The sequence below is a fragment of the Equus quagga genome, chromosome 13 (assembly GCF_021613505.1).
Source record: "Equus quagga isolate Etosha38 chromosome 13, UCLA_HA_Equagga_1.0, whole genome shotgun sequence".
Classification (NCBI taxonomy): domain Eukaryota; kingdom Metazoa; phylum Chordata; class Mammalia; order Perissodactyla; family Equidae; genus Equus; species Equus quagga.
The window spans coordinates 25,888,780-25,902,173 of NC_060279.1; the positions used below are offsets into that span (position 1 = coordinate 25,888,780).

Below are 13,394 nucleotides of genomic sequence, written 5' to 3' on the forward strand. Positions count from 1 at the left end.
AGAGAAGAGATCTTTGTCATGGGATTCTGGTGCACCCTGATCAAGGGAAGCTGCTTTGCCCAATGGCTCCCCACTCCACAGCACCTCAGCTTGGCGTCTGCATCCTCGGGCTGCCTGTCCCCCTCCTGAGCACCGCAGAGTTGCCTTCTCTTTTTACCCTTTGCCCAGCGCTAACCACTGCATCAGCTGTGACTTGCCTCCTGTCTTGTCCTCCCATTGCCCTCAAATCAGTGCAGGGCTGGGTGTGTTAGAGCCACCAGAGGCACTGAAAGTAAAGATTTCTGGCCACTGGGTCCTATCTCCCCAAATCCTGGGGTAGCAGGTCTAGGACCAGGAATCAGTATTTTTAAAAAGTTACCTAGGTTAAAATATTAGGGAATTATTAATTTTTTTGAGCGTGACGATGATATTGTGGATTTGGAAGACAAGGCCTTTATTCTTAGGGGATGCAGATGGGAGGATTCAGAGGTGATGCGTCATGATGTATGCAACCTGTTTACAAATTGTTCAGTGAAGTGTGTGTGTACGTAGAGCAAGCACAGTGAAATGTTAATGATTTTTGAATTTAGGTGGTGGGTATGTTGGTGTTCACTGTACTATTACTTTACCTTTTATTGACTTAAACATTTTCACAGTTAAAAGTCCCTGGGTGACTCTGTTGTAGCCCTAGGATTAGCGGCTGCTGTGGCAGACTTCCTTGAGCTCCATGAGGACAGTGCATGTCTGTCCCCTGACAGTCCTACAGCACAGTGAATAAGCTCTTGTCAACTTGGGCATCCTTCTCCCCCTTCTCTTGACTTTTGGGATGCTTAGAAAATCATTTCTGATTCACTCATCAGTCTTGTCTCTCCCTCTTGCCAAAAACCCCTTCTCTAGCCACCCCCGTCTTGGCAAAGGGCCTTGATGGAGGACCAATGCTCTGATGACCAGCGCCTCCACTGAGATCCTTGTCTGTGCAGAGCCCAACACTTGTCTGGGCAGGGAGGGCTCAGAGGCCACCTCTCAGGGCTGAGCCTGGCTCCTCTCTGTCTACAGCTGAGAGTGTGGGCAGCCGTCATTGCCTGAGGTCATTGCCTCCCAGCCAAGGCAGAGGGAGCTAAACTTAGCCAGAGTTGGCTAAAGTGAAAGCTCGCTTGAATGGACAGCCCACTAACTGCCCCTCACTTCCCCAGGCCCAATTAGCCCAGACTAATTAGCCGACCAGCTGGGGTTCTGGGGCAATGGGAGCTGGTGGCCCAGAGCTGCTGCCAGCCTGCGTCAGAGACCGCGACCTCCCGGAGGAAAGGCAGGACTAAGTGGAGAGTCAGCTCCAGACAAGCTGTCTCTGCTCCTCGAGCCGTGTAATCGTTGTCAAGGGGCAGGCGCAGACACCATGGAGGCTGGTAGGAGTTTGGGCTACAGCGTGACTTTATTTTTCCAACATGGCACTTAAATATGGAGCAGAGAGGATGGTGGTGGTGGGGAACTGATTCGGGTGTGTGTAGCCCTTCAGCTCCCTGAGCCTCAGAAGCCCCTTCTCTTCCATCTACAGCAGACCTGTTGGCGTTGAGCTGCTTACTGCCAGGAGAAATGGAGAAGCTGGGTGAGGAGGCCCAGGGAAGTTCTAGGTCACTGAATCTCTGGAAATGCTCCAGAACTCTTCTTTCTTGCCACCAGGGCAAGAACTCACAGGTTGTCACAGATCTGGAAGTAGAGTGAGGGTCACTGGGGAAGGAGGGGGCTCAGGTGGTAGAACCTGAGGGAAAGGCCTGGTATTCCCTGAGGGCTCCGGAGTATTAAATCATCTTCTGTATTACCCCAGGGACCTTCCCTACTCTAACCCCAAGGCCCCTTCTCGACCTCCCAGGTCCCTCAGAGCTATTGATATGATGTCACAGCAGCGCAGCCCCCGTTTATCAGTTGCTGCTTGCCCAGAACAAGTCTTTTCTAGCTCCCCACAGCCAGCAGCCCAGCCTCCCCATCTCAGCCCCAGGACTCACGAGCCCAGCACTTCCATGAAGATGAAGGTTTTCCGGATGTTGGTGGTCTGTTTCTTCCAGGAGCTGCAGTCATCTTCTTCCTTTCGACCCATTGCCTCCAGAGTTGAAGCTTCTGGGGATGCTTTGTTTGAGGAAGGGAGGGAGGGAGGAAAGAGAGGGTCTGATCAGCTAATTTTTCAAATAAGATGAGAACTAGTAGTACAAAGAATCTAAAATTCTCAATTCTACGTGGAATAACTAGAAGGAAGAATTAGGAGTGAAACCTGGATAACTGGCGAAAATAAGACTATTCTCTTCACTTGCTGTCTAAATTACTGGACATCTACAAATGTATGGAACGTCTACTCCCTGCCCTTGTGCTGGCCAGGTGCTCGAGCTGTTTAGAGTCTGGTAGTGGAAGTTCCATTTCGTACCTATGTGCTGAAGGGCAATAACATGTACATGGATAGATCAACATGGGAATATCCAGCTTGAGGGGAGTTGAGCTGAGCTGAGGTGTTTCCTGTGTTACAGGAGATCACCAAGGTGTTTATTCAGACCATGGAGTCGGCCTGTCTTCCTTTCTATTATCACAGCTCTATGATCTCCTCCTCCTGCCTCTCTCCTACCTGTTATGGGTTAGACGAATGAATGGCAGATGAATGAGCATTGTGTTCCCTCTGTAACTCCCACAACATTGAGCACAGTGCTGGGAAATAGTTATTCATTAAAATCTGAATTGAATCTTGTCCTAACTTTATGTCAGAGTTCTGGAGTTACCAGATGCATTCAATCACACCTATAAGGTTCTGGATATGTACTGATGGGCAACAAGGATGATGGCCCTGCCCTCCTGGGCTGGCAGGCTGGAGGAGACAGGCAACAAGCAAGTAAACTAACATGCATATGGTGACAAAGTGTGGGGTTTTATCATGAAAGATAAAATCTGGGCTTGTGAGAGGGATTGGCAGGGAGGGTCTTCTTTCAATGAAAGTCAGGGGAGGCCTCTCTGAGCAGGTCATCTTTAAGCTGAGACTGCAAGTTTGTTAAGGAGCCAGCCAAACATAGAGTGTACAAAGGAGCATTTTGGCAGAAGGAATAAAATGCAAAATTTTGCCCAAGGGAGGAAAAGAGCATGAAGGGACAGTGTGACTGGAGCAGAGTGAACTCTGCATGGCATGGGGTGGTGAGACGGCAGGGAGAGGCAGGCAGAGGACAGACCATACAAGGCCTTAGAGACTCCGTTAAAGATCCTGGATTTTCTTCTAAGCGAGGCTGGAAGACATTGAAGGATTTTTAGCAAGGGGGTTAAATTACACGACTGATGTTTTAAAGAGCTCACTCTAGTTGCTCTGAGGAGAAGGGAGTGGAGGGGGCAAGAGCTGATCCATGGAAACCAGGTAGGAGGTGGAAGTCTAGGAGAGAGCTGATGGTGGCTTGGACAACGGTGATAGTGAAGGAGAGAAGTAAGTGGACCCAGGATATGTTCTGGGGGTCCAATTATCTATGATACCAGGTGATGTACCTACATTGGGGTGAGAGAAGTCTAAGCTGACTGTCACATTTCTGGTAGGAGCATCGGGAGGTGATGGTGCCTTTACTGAGGTCATGAATACTAGAGAGAAGCATGTACTTGGGGTGTGGTTGGGGGGGTTGGAGAAAAATCTCTGTTCCTTAGGGTACTCCACCCTAGCTATCTCTACTACAGCTGGATGGCAGGGGTACTGAGCGTCTGGGAGTGATGGGTGAGACACCATTTCTGCCAACACCCTCTCCCCCATACTCCTTGGACCTGACAGAGAAGTAAAGAATATATCTAATAGCTGCCCCTCTTAGGCAATGACCCTCCTTCTCCATTTGAAAAAGTGCCTGCAGAATCTACGAGATCTTCTAACAGCCTCAGAACAAAGAGAAAATTTGTGCCTCCACAATTTATCATCAGGTAAAGAGCGTAGGTTTGGAGGTCAAGCTGAGTTCAAATCCTACCTCTGCTCGTTAAACGGCCTTAGGCAAGTTATTAACCTCTTTGAGTCTATTAACGCATTTGTAATATTGAAACAAATCGCCTTATGATTATGGTGATGGTTAAATAAAATAGTGTGCATAGAGAATTAGCACATTGTCTCACACATGTTAAACAGTTGTAACAGATAATATTTGGGGGATGTTAAATTGATGTATTTTCATCCCTGGTAATCCCCATCTGCAGGACTCATGTCATGAAACAGTTTCCATAGGATAGAGGAAAACCTCCTCTGCCATTAAGACACAACTATGAGACTTAAGACCCTGGAAATAAGAAGAACGTGACAGAAAGTGAGGTCCTTGCTAGAGGAAGAGATGTGGGAAGACCGATACTTTTGGCCTAAGTGGATCCTGGGAAGGAGATGGGGGAGACAGACGGTGTAGTTGTCAGAAGCACACATCTTTCCTTTCTCTCTTGGAGTAAAACATCCCTCCAGGAATGGGGGTGACTCTCCATCACCATGGGATGGGTGGGCTTCCGGGGACCCTGCTGGTGGGAGACTACAAACCTAGCAGGAACTCTGACTGCAGCCACATCTAACGGGGTATAAGTAATCATGAGGTGGGCCTGGAGGAAGGAGATGAGCAAGACAGTGCCTCGTGACCTGCAGGGACTCCAGAAAGTCCCCTGGGCCTGTGGGAGCTGAAGCCAGCTTGTACTAGCTCATGACAGTCAACTGTGCATGTCTCTTCCCAGCTCCACGCTTCATGGCCTCATGTTGTTAGCTTGAAATCCACCACAGTGGGAGTATTTACACCATGGAAACAGGCAAGTGCTACAATTATGGCTTCTCCTTCACTCCTCCACCACCCCCCGAGAACCAGTCGTTAAACATTTACCAGCTCACCTCTGCCCACGGCCCTGGTGACGGGAGGGAGAGCTGCTCGTGGGCCTGTCACCTGGGGTCCAGAAGAAGAGGTGGCTGCAATCAGGCTTATCAAGTGGAAACAAAGGGCTTGGATCAGGGCCTTTTGTGGAGGGTGTCAGCATGACAACTTATGGGCCAGATGGGCCAGTACACCTAGAGGTCACTAGTCAGCCTCTGGTGAGATCCCAGAGGACTGTGGGCTCCATGGTCCCTGATAAGTCTGAGACCACTTCTCCATACCACAGGCAGGTGAAGCAAGCACCTTATAACATAAAATACCACCTTGAAATAGAGCAGGAGGAGGAAAGGCCATCTCAAGCCCGTGTATCTTCTTGGAAGACTCTGGGTCAGTAAAACGAGACTCTTTGTTAAACCTGAAGACATTGAGATGCCATAACAGACAAGTTCAAACGTAAAGTTTCCCACTCCCCTCTTACTGCTTGGGGTAGAGGGCAGTAGGAGTTCATGAGAAAGATTTTATAGGAAATGAAGCTACATTTTCTTTGCACATTTTAGTATAGTGTGTAAATTAGCAACCCAAGTACATAATAATTGGTGGTGTTATTATTAACAATGCGTATGAGAAATGTTAAGAATTTCTCAGCAGGGGGTACAGCTGAATGGAGATCTGGTGGCCCATTTGTTGATTTGCTCTGTTGGCAGGGTGGCAGCCCAGAGGGACCACAGCAGTTCAGGGCTCAGGTGCTGGCCAGAGGTGGACTTCCCAGCAAAGCAATGGTGGGCTGACCCTTGACTTGGAGGGCACAGTCTATAAGGTGGAAACAAATGGACCCTGACTGGTACAGACTGCTTTAGGGAAGATGAACTCCTTGAAAAGAGGGCTATCTTGAGCCAGATACCATTCTGCAGATTCTTAGCCCCAGATCCAGCAGCTTCTACTTATCAGAGTGGTTAGCATCTGGGTTTGAACTAAACACTTCTTACTGTGTAGACACACTGTAGCTGGAAGTCATGAAGAATGTAGGGGATGATGGCAAAGGGGTGGACATTAAAAAGAGCAAAATCCACAGGGTCAGTTTGTGTGTCTCCCTCTCTGTCTCATTCCTCCTCCATAGAACAACAGGGCTGCAGAAGATGCTTTCCCAGGTAAGGAGCCAATCAAGAGCCTTCTTTCCAGCTCAGGCTGGGTGTGCATTACTCCCCCTTCTGGAGGCCCCCTGGAATGACTGCCTGCTCTCCAGGAGGCATCACCAACTCATCAGCAGATCTGTACTCACTGTTCCTTTATTCCCATCTCTCTTAAATAGCTGAAAAACATAGTATTCTTAGCCTAAGCGAGGCTCTAAGAAAACATCTCTCCCGCCCACCCCTCCTCCCATACACTCAATCCTAACAGTTTAGTTCCATCTTCAGAGCAACGTGAAAAACTCAGGGGCCCAGATCTGAAACCCCACGTCCTTCCCAGCCCGCCCTGACCTCAGAGCAATCTCAAGGCCCCCGTGCCCTGTGTGGTGGAGGGCCAGGAGTGGGCTCCAAGACAGGGGCCCAGGTTCTGCTTCTGTATCCTGCTTCTTTCGGTTAAAGTCCTCCCTTCCCTCTCTTGACTTCTTTAAACTAGCCCCTTTCAGAGGAAAAGAAAACAAATTCTGAGAATGGTGAAGCTCCAATATTGCTCTCCTTTGTTTCCAAAGTACTCCCTGCCCCTCCCTCTATTTCTGGCAACAAATACCACTGGATTTCAAAGCTCCGGAACAGCCCCTATAGAATTCTCTGAGATTTAGAGCTGATTTCACATGTTGACCTCAGGAGACGCTGTAGATGCTGGCATTCCTGGCTGGTTCAGAACCCTCGCTCCTCAACAGGGTAAGACCCTGAAGAATATTCTGCAAAAATGGCTTCTGGCTAAAGGAAATGACCTTATTCATGGGACCATCTTTGAGTTGTGGAGGTAACACTCCTTCGTTCAACAGGCATTTATTGAGTACCTTCTGTGTACCTCCTGGACTAACACAGACATTTCTGTAATATGAAGCTCCCCTTGAAAGTGCTTGCAATCCAGTTGGAAAGATCAAACATAGGTATATAAATAAACAACTAGAAAGACAGGCTAGTTGATGGGAGCTGGCAAATGAATAGGCACATTGGGTCAGGGCCAGAGTGGTTCAGAGGCTGATTGTAGGTTGATTGCTTACGTGTGGGTTTGCCTCACCCGACTGTGAGTGCGTCAAGGGCAGGGGCCATGTGTTACTCATCTTGGAATCCCTAGGGCCTGCTGCTGAGCCCGGCATTTACTAAGGGTCCAGTCCATATTTGTTAAATGAGTGAATGAGGAAGCAAGCCCTGGGTGGCGTGGCGGGGGGCTGATCAGGTAAGGCTTTGGGGAGGAGTTGGACTTATGATGGGCAGTGACATATTCTTTATATTGCTCTAGAGATGCAAGAAGCCCTGTGCCCTGGGAAGGGAAGGCGGTAGGGGTCTCCGCTCTATAGTTCTCACTTCGAGGCTCTGCCTACAGCATAACAGCACGAGGGGGCAGAATAGCCAGAGCGCAGAATTGTCTTGGCTTCTTCTGTCATCATCGCTTCAGTGACAGACAATGCAGGGCCTGGGTTGGATTCTGGGTCCAGTTCTTGGTCAGCAGAACTTCCCTGGGACACTTGAAGAGGCACTCCCCACCCCCCACCCCAACCATTCTATCTAGAGTCAGCCCCTCAGCCCCAGGTTATGCTCTATCATACGAGCCTGATCATTTCTTCTGCAACACATATGACAATCTGAAATTCTCCTGTTTATTTGTTTGGGGTCAATATCCTCACCGAGAAGTAGCTCCATGTGGACAGAGACCTGGTCCATCTCCTGTCTCCCTTGGGCCTAGTACAGCATCTGGCTCCTGGTTAGTGCTCAGTTATATTTTTTGGATGGTCTTCCTGATCTCTTGGAAAATTTCACAGCAGAGGAGACTACAGAGGGAAAAATTCTTCCTAAAGGGCAGGCTGCAGTCTTCGGGAGGACATTGTCCCTGAGTGCAGCCCTTTCTGAGCTTCTGGGGATAAGCTGTGTGATCCTTGGTGGCATTCAGCCTGGCTATTTATGAGGTGCTGGTGAGGGATGCTTGGACAGGAGCCCAGGAGGCAGGCGCCCTCACATGTTTCTTCCATAGAACATCACCTCCCTTTTCTCCTTCCCAGGCCCCAGTGGGTCACAGCAGCAGCACGAGCACCAGACAGAACTCTAAGGCAGACGAGGTTTATCTTCAGAGGCCCCCTCATTGCCATCACCATACCCTGAAGGTGCCAGGTCACCTCATGACCCCACACTGCCCTGGACCTTCTCTCTGGACCCTCACTCCTGCCTACCCTGTTCCACACAGCCTCCTTATGAAAAATTTCCTATTTTGAGTCACAGCCACTTAGGACTCTCCTTTGAAGTGCTTATTAAATGAATCAGCTGGTCTAATTGCTTAAGAGTGTTACCCTTCCTGATAAGATGTCCCAGAGTCTTGGGAATATCATGTTTCAATTCAATTCAATTCAATGCAATCCAATCCAATCCGATCCGATCCAATCCAGTCCAAGTGTGTTTCCCAAACCCACAGCAGAGTTCCTAAACCGGACATGAACAAACCAGAGGAGATGGGGACTGGGAAGGAGAGAATCTTTGAGTAGCACCTCTGCCTCCTTCAACTCCCAGATAATGGCTCTCAACTCTACCTATAGGAAGAGCCACCGTGCCTTCACTGGTGCTCTCACTTGAAGCTTCTGAGCAAGGAGGTGTGAATCGCTCTAGGGTGTGGTGAGCAGGCTTCAGAGCCTTCCCGAGGGACCATGTATGGCTCTGTTACTGCCCTCAAAGGAACCAGCCTGCCCCAAGACTGCTTTATGGTCTGCTTCCAGGGTTTCCCGTTTCTCGGGAGCATGACTCAGAAAGGCCTCTGGGTCTTGGGAAGGAGGTTATCGGTTGGACCATCTTTAATAAGAATGTGCTCTCTGCCTCCAGGCTGGGGACATGGAGTCAGGCAGTACGTAAATCACTCAGTTACAAAGGAGCAAAAAGGCTAAAGCTGGGACATTTTCTTGCCCGGGTCCCATAGTTTCCTGGACTCTGGCCCATATTGGACTTTCCACCATCCTCTGGATTGAGAGGCATGCTAGAAAGAACTCAAGTTCTGGCTCCAGTCTTGGCTTGGCACTGAGGAACTGGGCAGCCCCGGGCAGAACACTTCATTTTCTCTGGGTTTCGCTCTTTCTCCTTAGTGAAAAGAGGAGACTGGACTAGATTAAGGTTCCCTGAAGTTTGTTCTTTAGAACATTAGTCCCAAGAGACTCTCTGTGAGCAAAGTGGATTTGCTGCCCCTTCTTGGAGAATTGCGATCCGCATTAGCTTATTAAAGGCTCTGAGGACCATTAAAGACACCTATTTAATCTATTTAACCTAACATCCCCCAAATTGACCAGACCGTGAAACTCCTTCCTTTTCTAACAACTACTAGCATCCAGGGTATCTAGAGATGCTCAGAGCTTACTTTGGAAAACAGCAAGTAGGTCAACTCTGATGCTTTGGGATTCTCCATTTGTTTGAGCAATATATGAAATTTCCAGCAGCCTGCTGCCATCCGTCACAGTCCTGCTCTCCTCACAGTGTCATATGCATGTCGGCTGGGTCTGTGTGTGCTGTCAGAACTCATTTCCAGTTCCTAGGCTGCAGCTCAAGTGGCTGGTCAGCTTACCAGAGCCCAGGCCCTGGACCCTAGAGGCTGCTGGAGACTTCTGGGTGGATGGAATCTCCAAGGAACATCAACTCCATCCCCAGCCCTCCCTCTAGTCCTGCATCTCAAAGGCCAACTCTGCACACCAGTTTCTGTTCACAAAATCATGGAGAAAGGAGGTTTTTTCCGGTTGCCTCCTACAGTTTATTTCAGGCTCAAGCCCCCATTTAAGCTTAACCAAATGCCTCCTGCTGCAGTGACAAGCCAGAATTCGTGTGGGGCTTGAGGTTTATTGTGCTCCTCTTATAGAGGAAGTGAAGAGCATTCTCTAGGGCTCTGTTTGGTAGCTGAGACGTTAACACATGGGAGTCACTGGAGAGAGCAGAGTGTGCTACTTATTCTTAATGTGCCCCTAACCACAGCGGGCCTCAGTTTGCTCATCTGTGGAATGGGAATTGTGATCCCTGCTCTGTTTATTTCTCAGCATGCCTGTGGAGGCCCAACACATCAAGTGGCATGAAAGCATTCTGCAATCTCTAAGGTGCTATGCAGTGGGCCCACCTTATAGGTACATAAGTTAAATACCAGGCACTGGGAGAGAGAGACAGGGAAACAAATCATTTAGAGGTGAGCACACAACAGGAGACATGAATCTGCTCTTCCCTCAGCTGGTCTCAGCTCCCACATGCCTCTCACAGTGTGCGCATCTCATCTCACTGTGATTCTGAAGTGTTGAAAAATATACATATTTTCATACATCATGGCCCTGAAATGCAAACCAACGACTTCATCTGGTACTCAACCAAGAAAACAGAGATCTGTTGCCACACTGTAGGGAATGCTGCGTGTGTTGGGTTTCTTCAGGGGAGTATGCTGGTCTCTCCTGGGGCACCTGTCTAAGGAGTTTTCAAGGGTAATAATGTTGACTGTGTGTCTGCCACAGGCTGCCTTTAAGCCTAAGACCCATGCAAGAGATGCCTGTATTATACAGATATGGGGCTCATTACTACAAAACTACCACGCCTCCCGGAAGCGGAGGGGAGGGATCTCCACCTGGGGAGGGGTGCACAAAAGACAGGCTGAGCCCAGGACGGCTGTGGCCAGAAGCTCCGCGTTACCAGCCTTCCCTCCGAGGGCACGGGTCTGAAGATCACAGAAAGCCCGTGCATCCCCGGGCTTGCTTGCACGCTGGCAGCCGCCCAGCCGCAGCCCCTCGCCCTTGACGGTGGCGGCGCGCCTGCAGTTGTAGCGCGGGCGCCGCCGCTCCCCCGCTCATTCATGCTGCGGCTCATTCACTCGGCGGGCTCCGGCAGGCTGCGGCTGCGCCCCATCACTCGCACGCACGCACGCGCTCCGGGCGGCAATTTATTTCTGGCCGCGTGTGCGTGTGTGAAGGGGGGACAGGGAGCGAGGGAGGCGCTCTCCTGTTAGAGGGGGCTTCTTTGCAGTCCCGGCCAGAATTGCTCCAGGCCTTATAATACCAGCTGCCTGCCCTGCCGGGGATGATCACCTGGGTGGGACACGGTGCTAGGCGCTTCACCTGCATCGTCTCCTTTAATGCCTCACTGCCGCCTTTCAAGGGAGGCATCATTAACCTCATTTCATAGCTGAGGTACTGATGGGTCAGAATGTTAAGAAAAATGCCCCAAACCAAACAGATAGTAAATGACAGAGCTGGGTTGGGAGCCCCCGTCCATCAGACGCCGACAGCGCGGTCTCCTTGCCTCCCTTCCACGGAACCTGTTGCCTCTTTCCTAGAGGTGCTTGTCGGGCTTTCACTTACCTCCGCCCTCCTCCTTCGGCTGCTTTCATGCAATGCCCACACCTGACTGATTCCCCCTGGAACACGGGGCTCCCATGACCTGGGAAAGGCTGGACCCTGGGAACGCTCAGATTTCTCAGCATTGAGGCTGGGACCGGCATCGAGTGCCCCAGCCCCTCAAGCCTTTTCTCAGTCTGACCTCAGGCTTCTTTCCCAAAGTTTCGCCCCATCTTTCTAAAGAGTGCTCTTAATACACACACACCCATAGCTATCTGTAATATCATGGAGAGGTCACTGACTATGTCAGAAGATCTGAGTTCAAATGCTACTATGACCAAATGGACACCGCCAGCATGCAGCTTTGCAACCCCAGGCAAGCCTGTTTGAGTCTCAGTGGTCTCATCTCTACTAAGAGAGAAATACTATTGGCCCCATCAGCCTGATGGTCTTGTCCTAAAGATGATTAATTAAAAGCACATTATAAACTATAAAGTGCGGTCCCCATATCAGTATTACTAAGCACTTTGTGATATGGCCTATCGGGTCTCATCTTTGGCCCTGCTTATTAAGCTTGGGGCTGTAGGGCTGCCAGGGGCCGGGCTCTGTCTCCCGCCCCTGATCTAGGAAAGATCATTTCCTTACCCAAGACGGAACCTGCTTGACTCTCTTGAGCCTTCTCAGAGGTTTTCCTCATGATCAGTTTATCTGGCTTCAGAGCAAGCAGCTGGCCAGCCACGCACTGCAGCCAGACCAGCGGGAGCCCTGGCAGCCGCCTCCGGGAGCCTCGGGGTTAATGTTTGTGCGTCAAAGTTACGTGGAGAGAAGGGGCCACGGTGCGGATGGGGGTGGTGGTGAATCCAGACCTCCTTTTAATATCTTTACCTGAGAACTAAACTAGGGAAGTTTAAAGACAGAAGGGAGACAGATGCACCTCTGGGAAAGGTGAAGGAGTGGTCTTGTGACTGACAACGCCCGCCGTGGCTGAGTCCTGCATCCTGACACAGCCAGGGACCTGGAGCCGGAGCCCGTCCATGGACCCTGCCAGGAGGGACTGAGGCTGGTCCGCCTTCCTTGGGTTTGCAGAGCCACAGGCTGTTTACCAACCTCCTTTTGCCCACTGCCTCTCTTAATCCTCATAAAAACCCAGCCAGGTAGGCAGAATGGACATTGCCCCATTTGACAGATGGGGTCAGAGAGGTTAAGAGATGAAGGTGGAGCAGGAGGCAGAAGTGTAACCATGCGGGAGGTCCTGACACCCTGCAGATGGACAGCCCCTCCCTGGGACCTGGAGGACTGTCCCCAGAATGCATCCTGAAAGCAGGCATTGCAGGAGGGGCGTATACAGATATTTTGCTCCCCTTTCCCCGCCCAGAAGTGCAAAAGGTTCCCACTCAAGCCAATCCTGAAGTGATGGCCAGATGGCTCCCCACGGAGGTTCCCCCTGGACCCCCATTCAGATTTATTTTCCAAGGCACCTACAACTTACCCTTGATCCCACAAGAATCGGGCAAGACTGGAACAGGGGCTGAAATAAATACCCAAGTTACTTGCAAAAGTGTCTCTTCAAACCCACTCTCTAAGGGCCACATGCCTCCGCTAAGCAAAGAGACCTCCTAAAACCAAGAAGAGAAGCAGGTTCATCTTACCCAGGGACTCAGAGGGAATCGGCTCGAGGTGCTCCCACTCCAGCTCCTACAGGTCTGTGAGGATTAGCTGCTCCAGTGCTTTAACAATAAACCGACTTAAAGGGGAGGAATGCAGAGGTTTTCTTTCCCAGGACTGTAACCAGGCAGCCTTAAAGGGGAGGAAAAGTAGCTAGGGTGGCTTGCCTCTCTCCTTCCTTTCCTCTGCTCTGCTTTCCCTCCCTCCCAGCAGCACCGAGTCTGATCGAGAAGAATGCTTTTGCAAAGGGGCCCTTTCGTGCCTCGTATGTGTGCGTGCGTGTGTGTGTATCATGTGCATAATTGTGTTTGCATTGATGTGTGTGATAGAGAGAGAGGAAGAATAACAAGCAAAAATAAAACATGAAATTATAGGTTTTCATTGGCCCAAATGGAGTGATAACAGAAAATCAGAGAAGCTTTCTGGGACTGCCTGCCTCAATTTCCCCTTTA

At 50.2% G+C, this 13,394-nt stretch overlaps 1 protein-coding gene across 1 annotated transcript in view; it reads right to left on the reverse strand.

The window, feature by feature from the left end:
- The window catches only part of CAMK1G (calcium/calmodulin dependent protein kinase IG), a 29,548-nt gene extending 16,583 nt beyond the window's left edge, over window positions 1–12,965 (reverse strand). The window contains exons 1-2 of the mRNA XM_046682869.1: window positions 12,927–12,965; window positions 1,980–2,100 (exon numbers count right to left, since the gene is read on the reverse strand). Of these exons, the coding sequence (XP_046538825.1) occupies window positions 1,980–2,071 (92 nt within the window). The 5' untranslated portion in view covers window positions 2,072–2,100; window positions 12,927–12,965. The remainder of the gene's footprint in view (window positions 1–1,979; window positions 2,101–12,926) is intronic.
- Window positions 12,966–13,394: the final 429 nt, after the last annotated feature.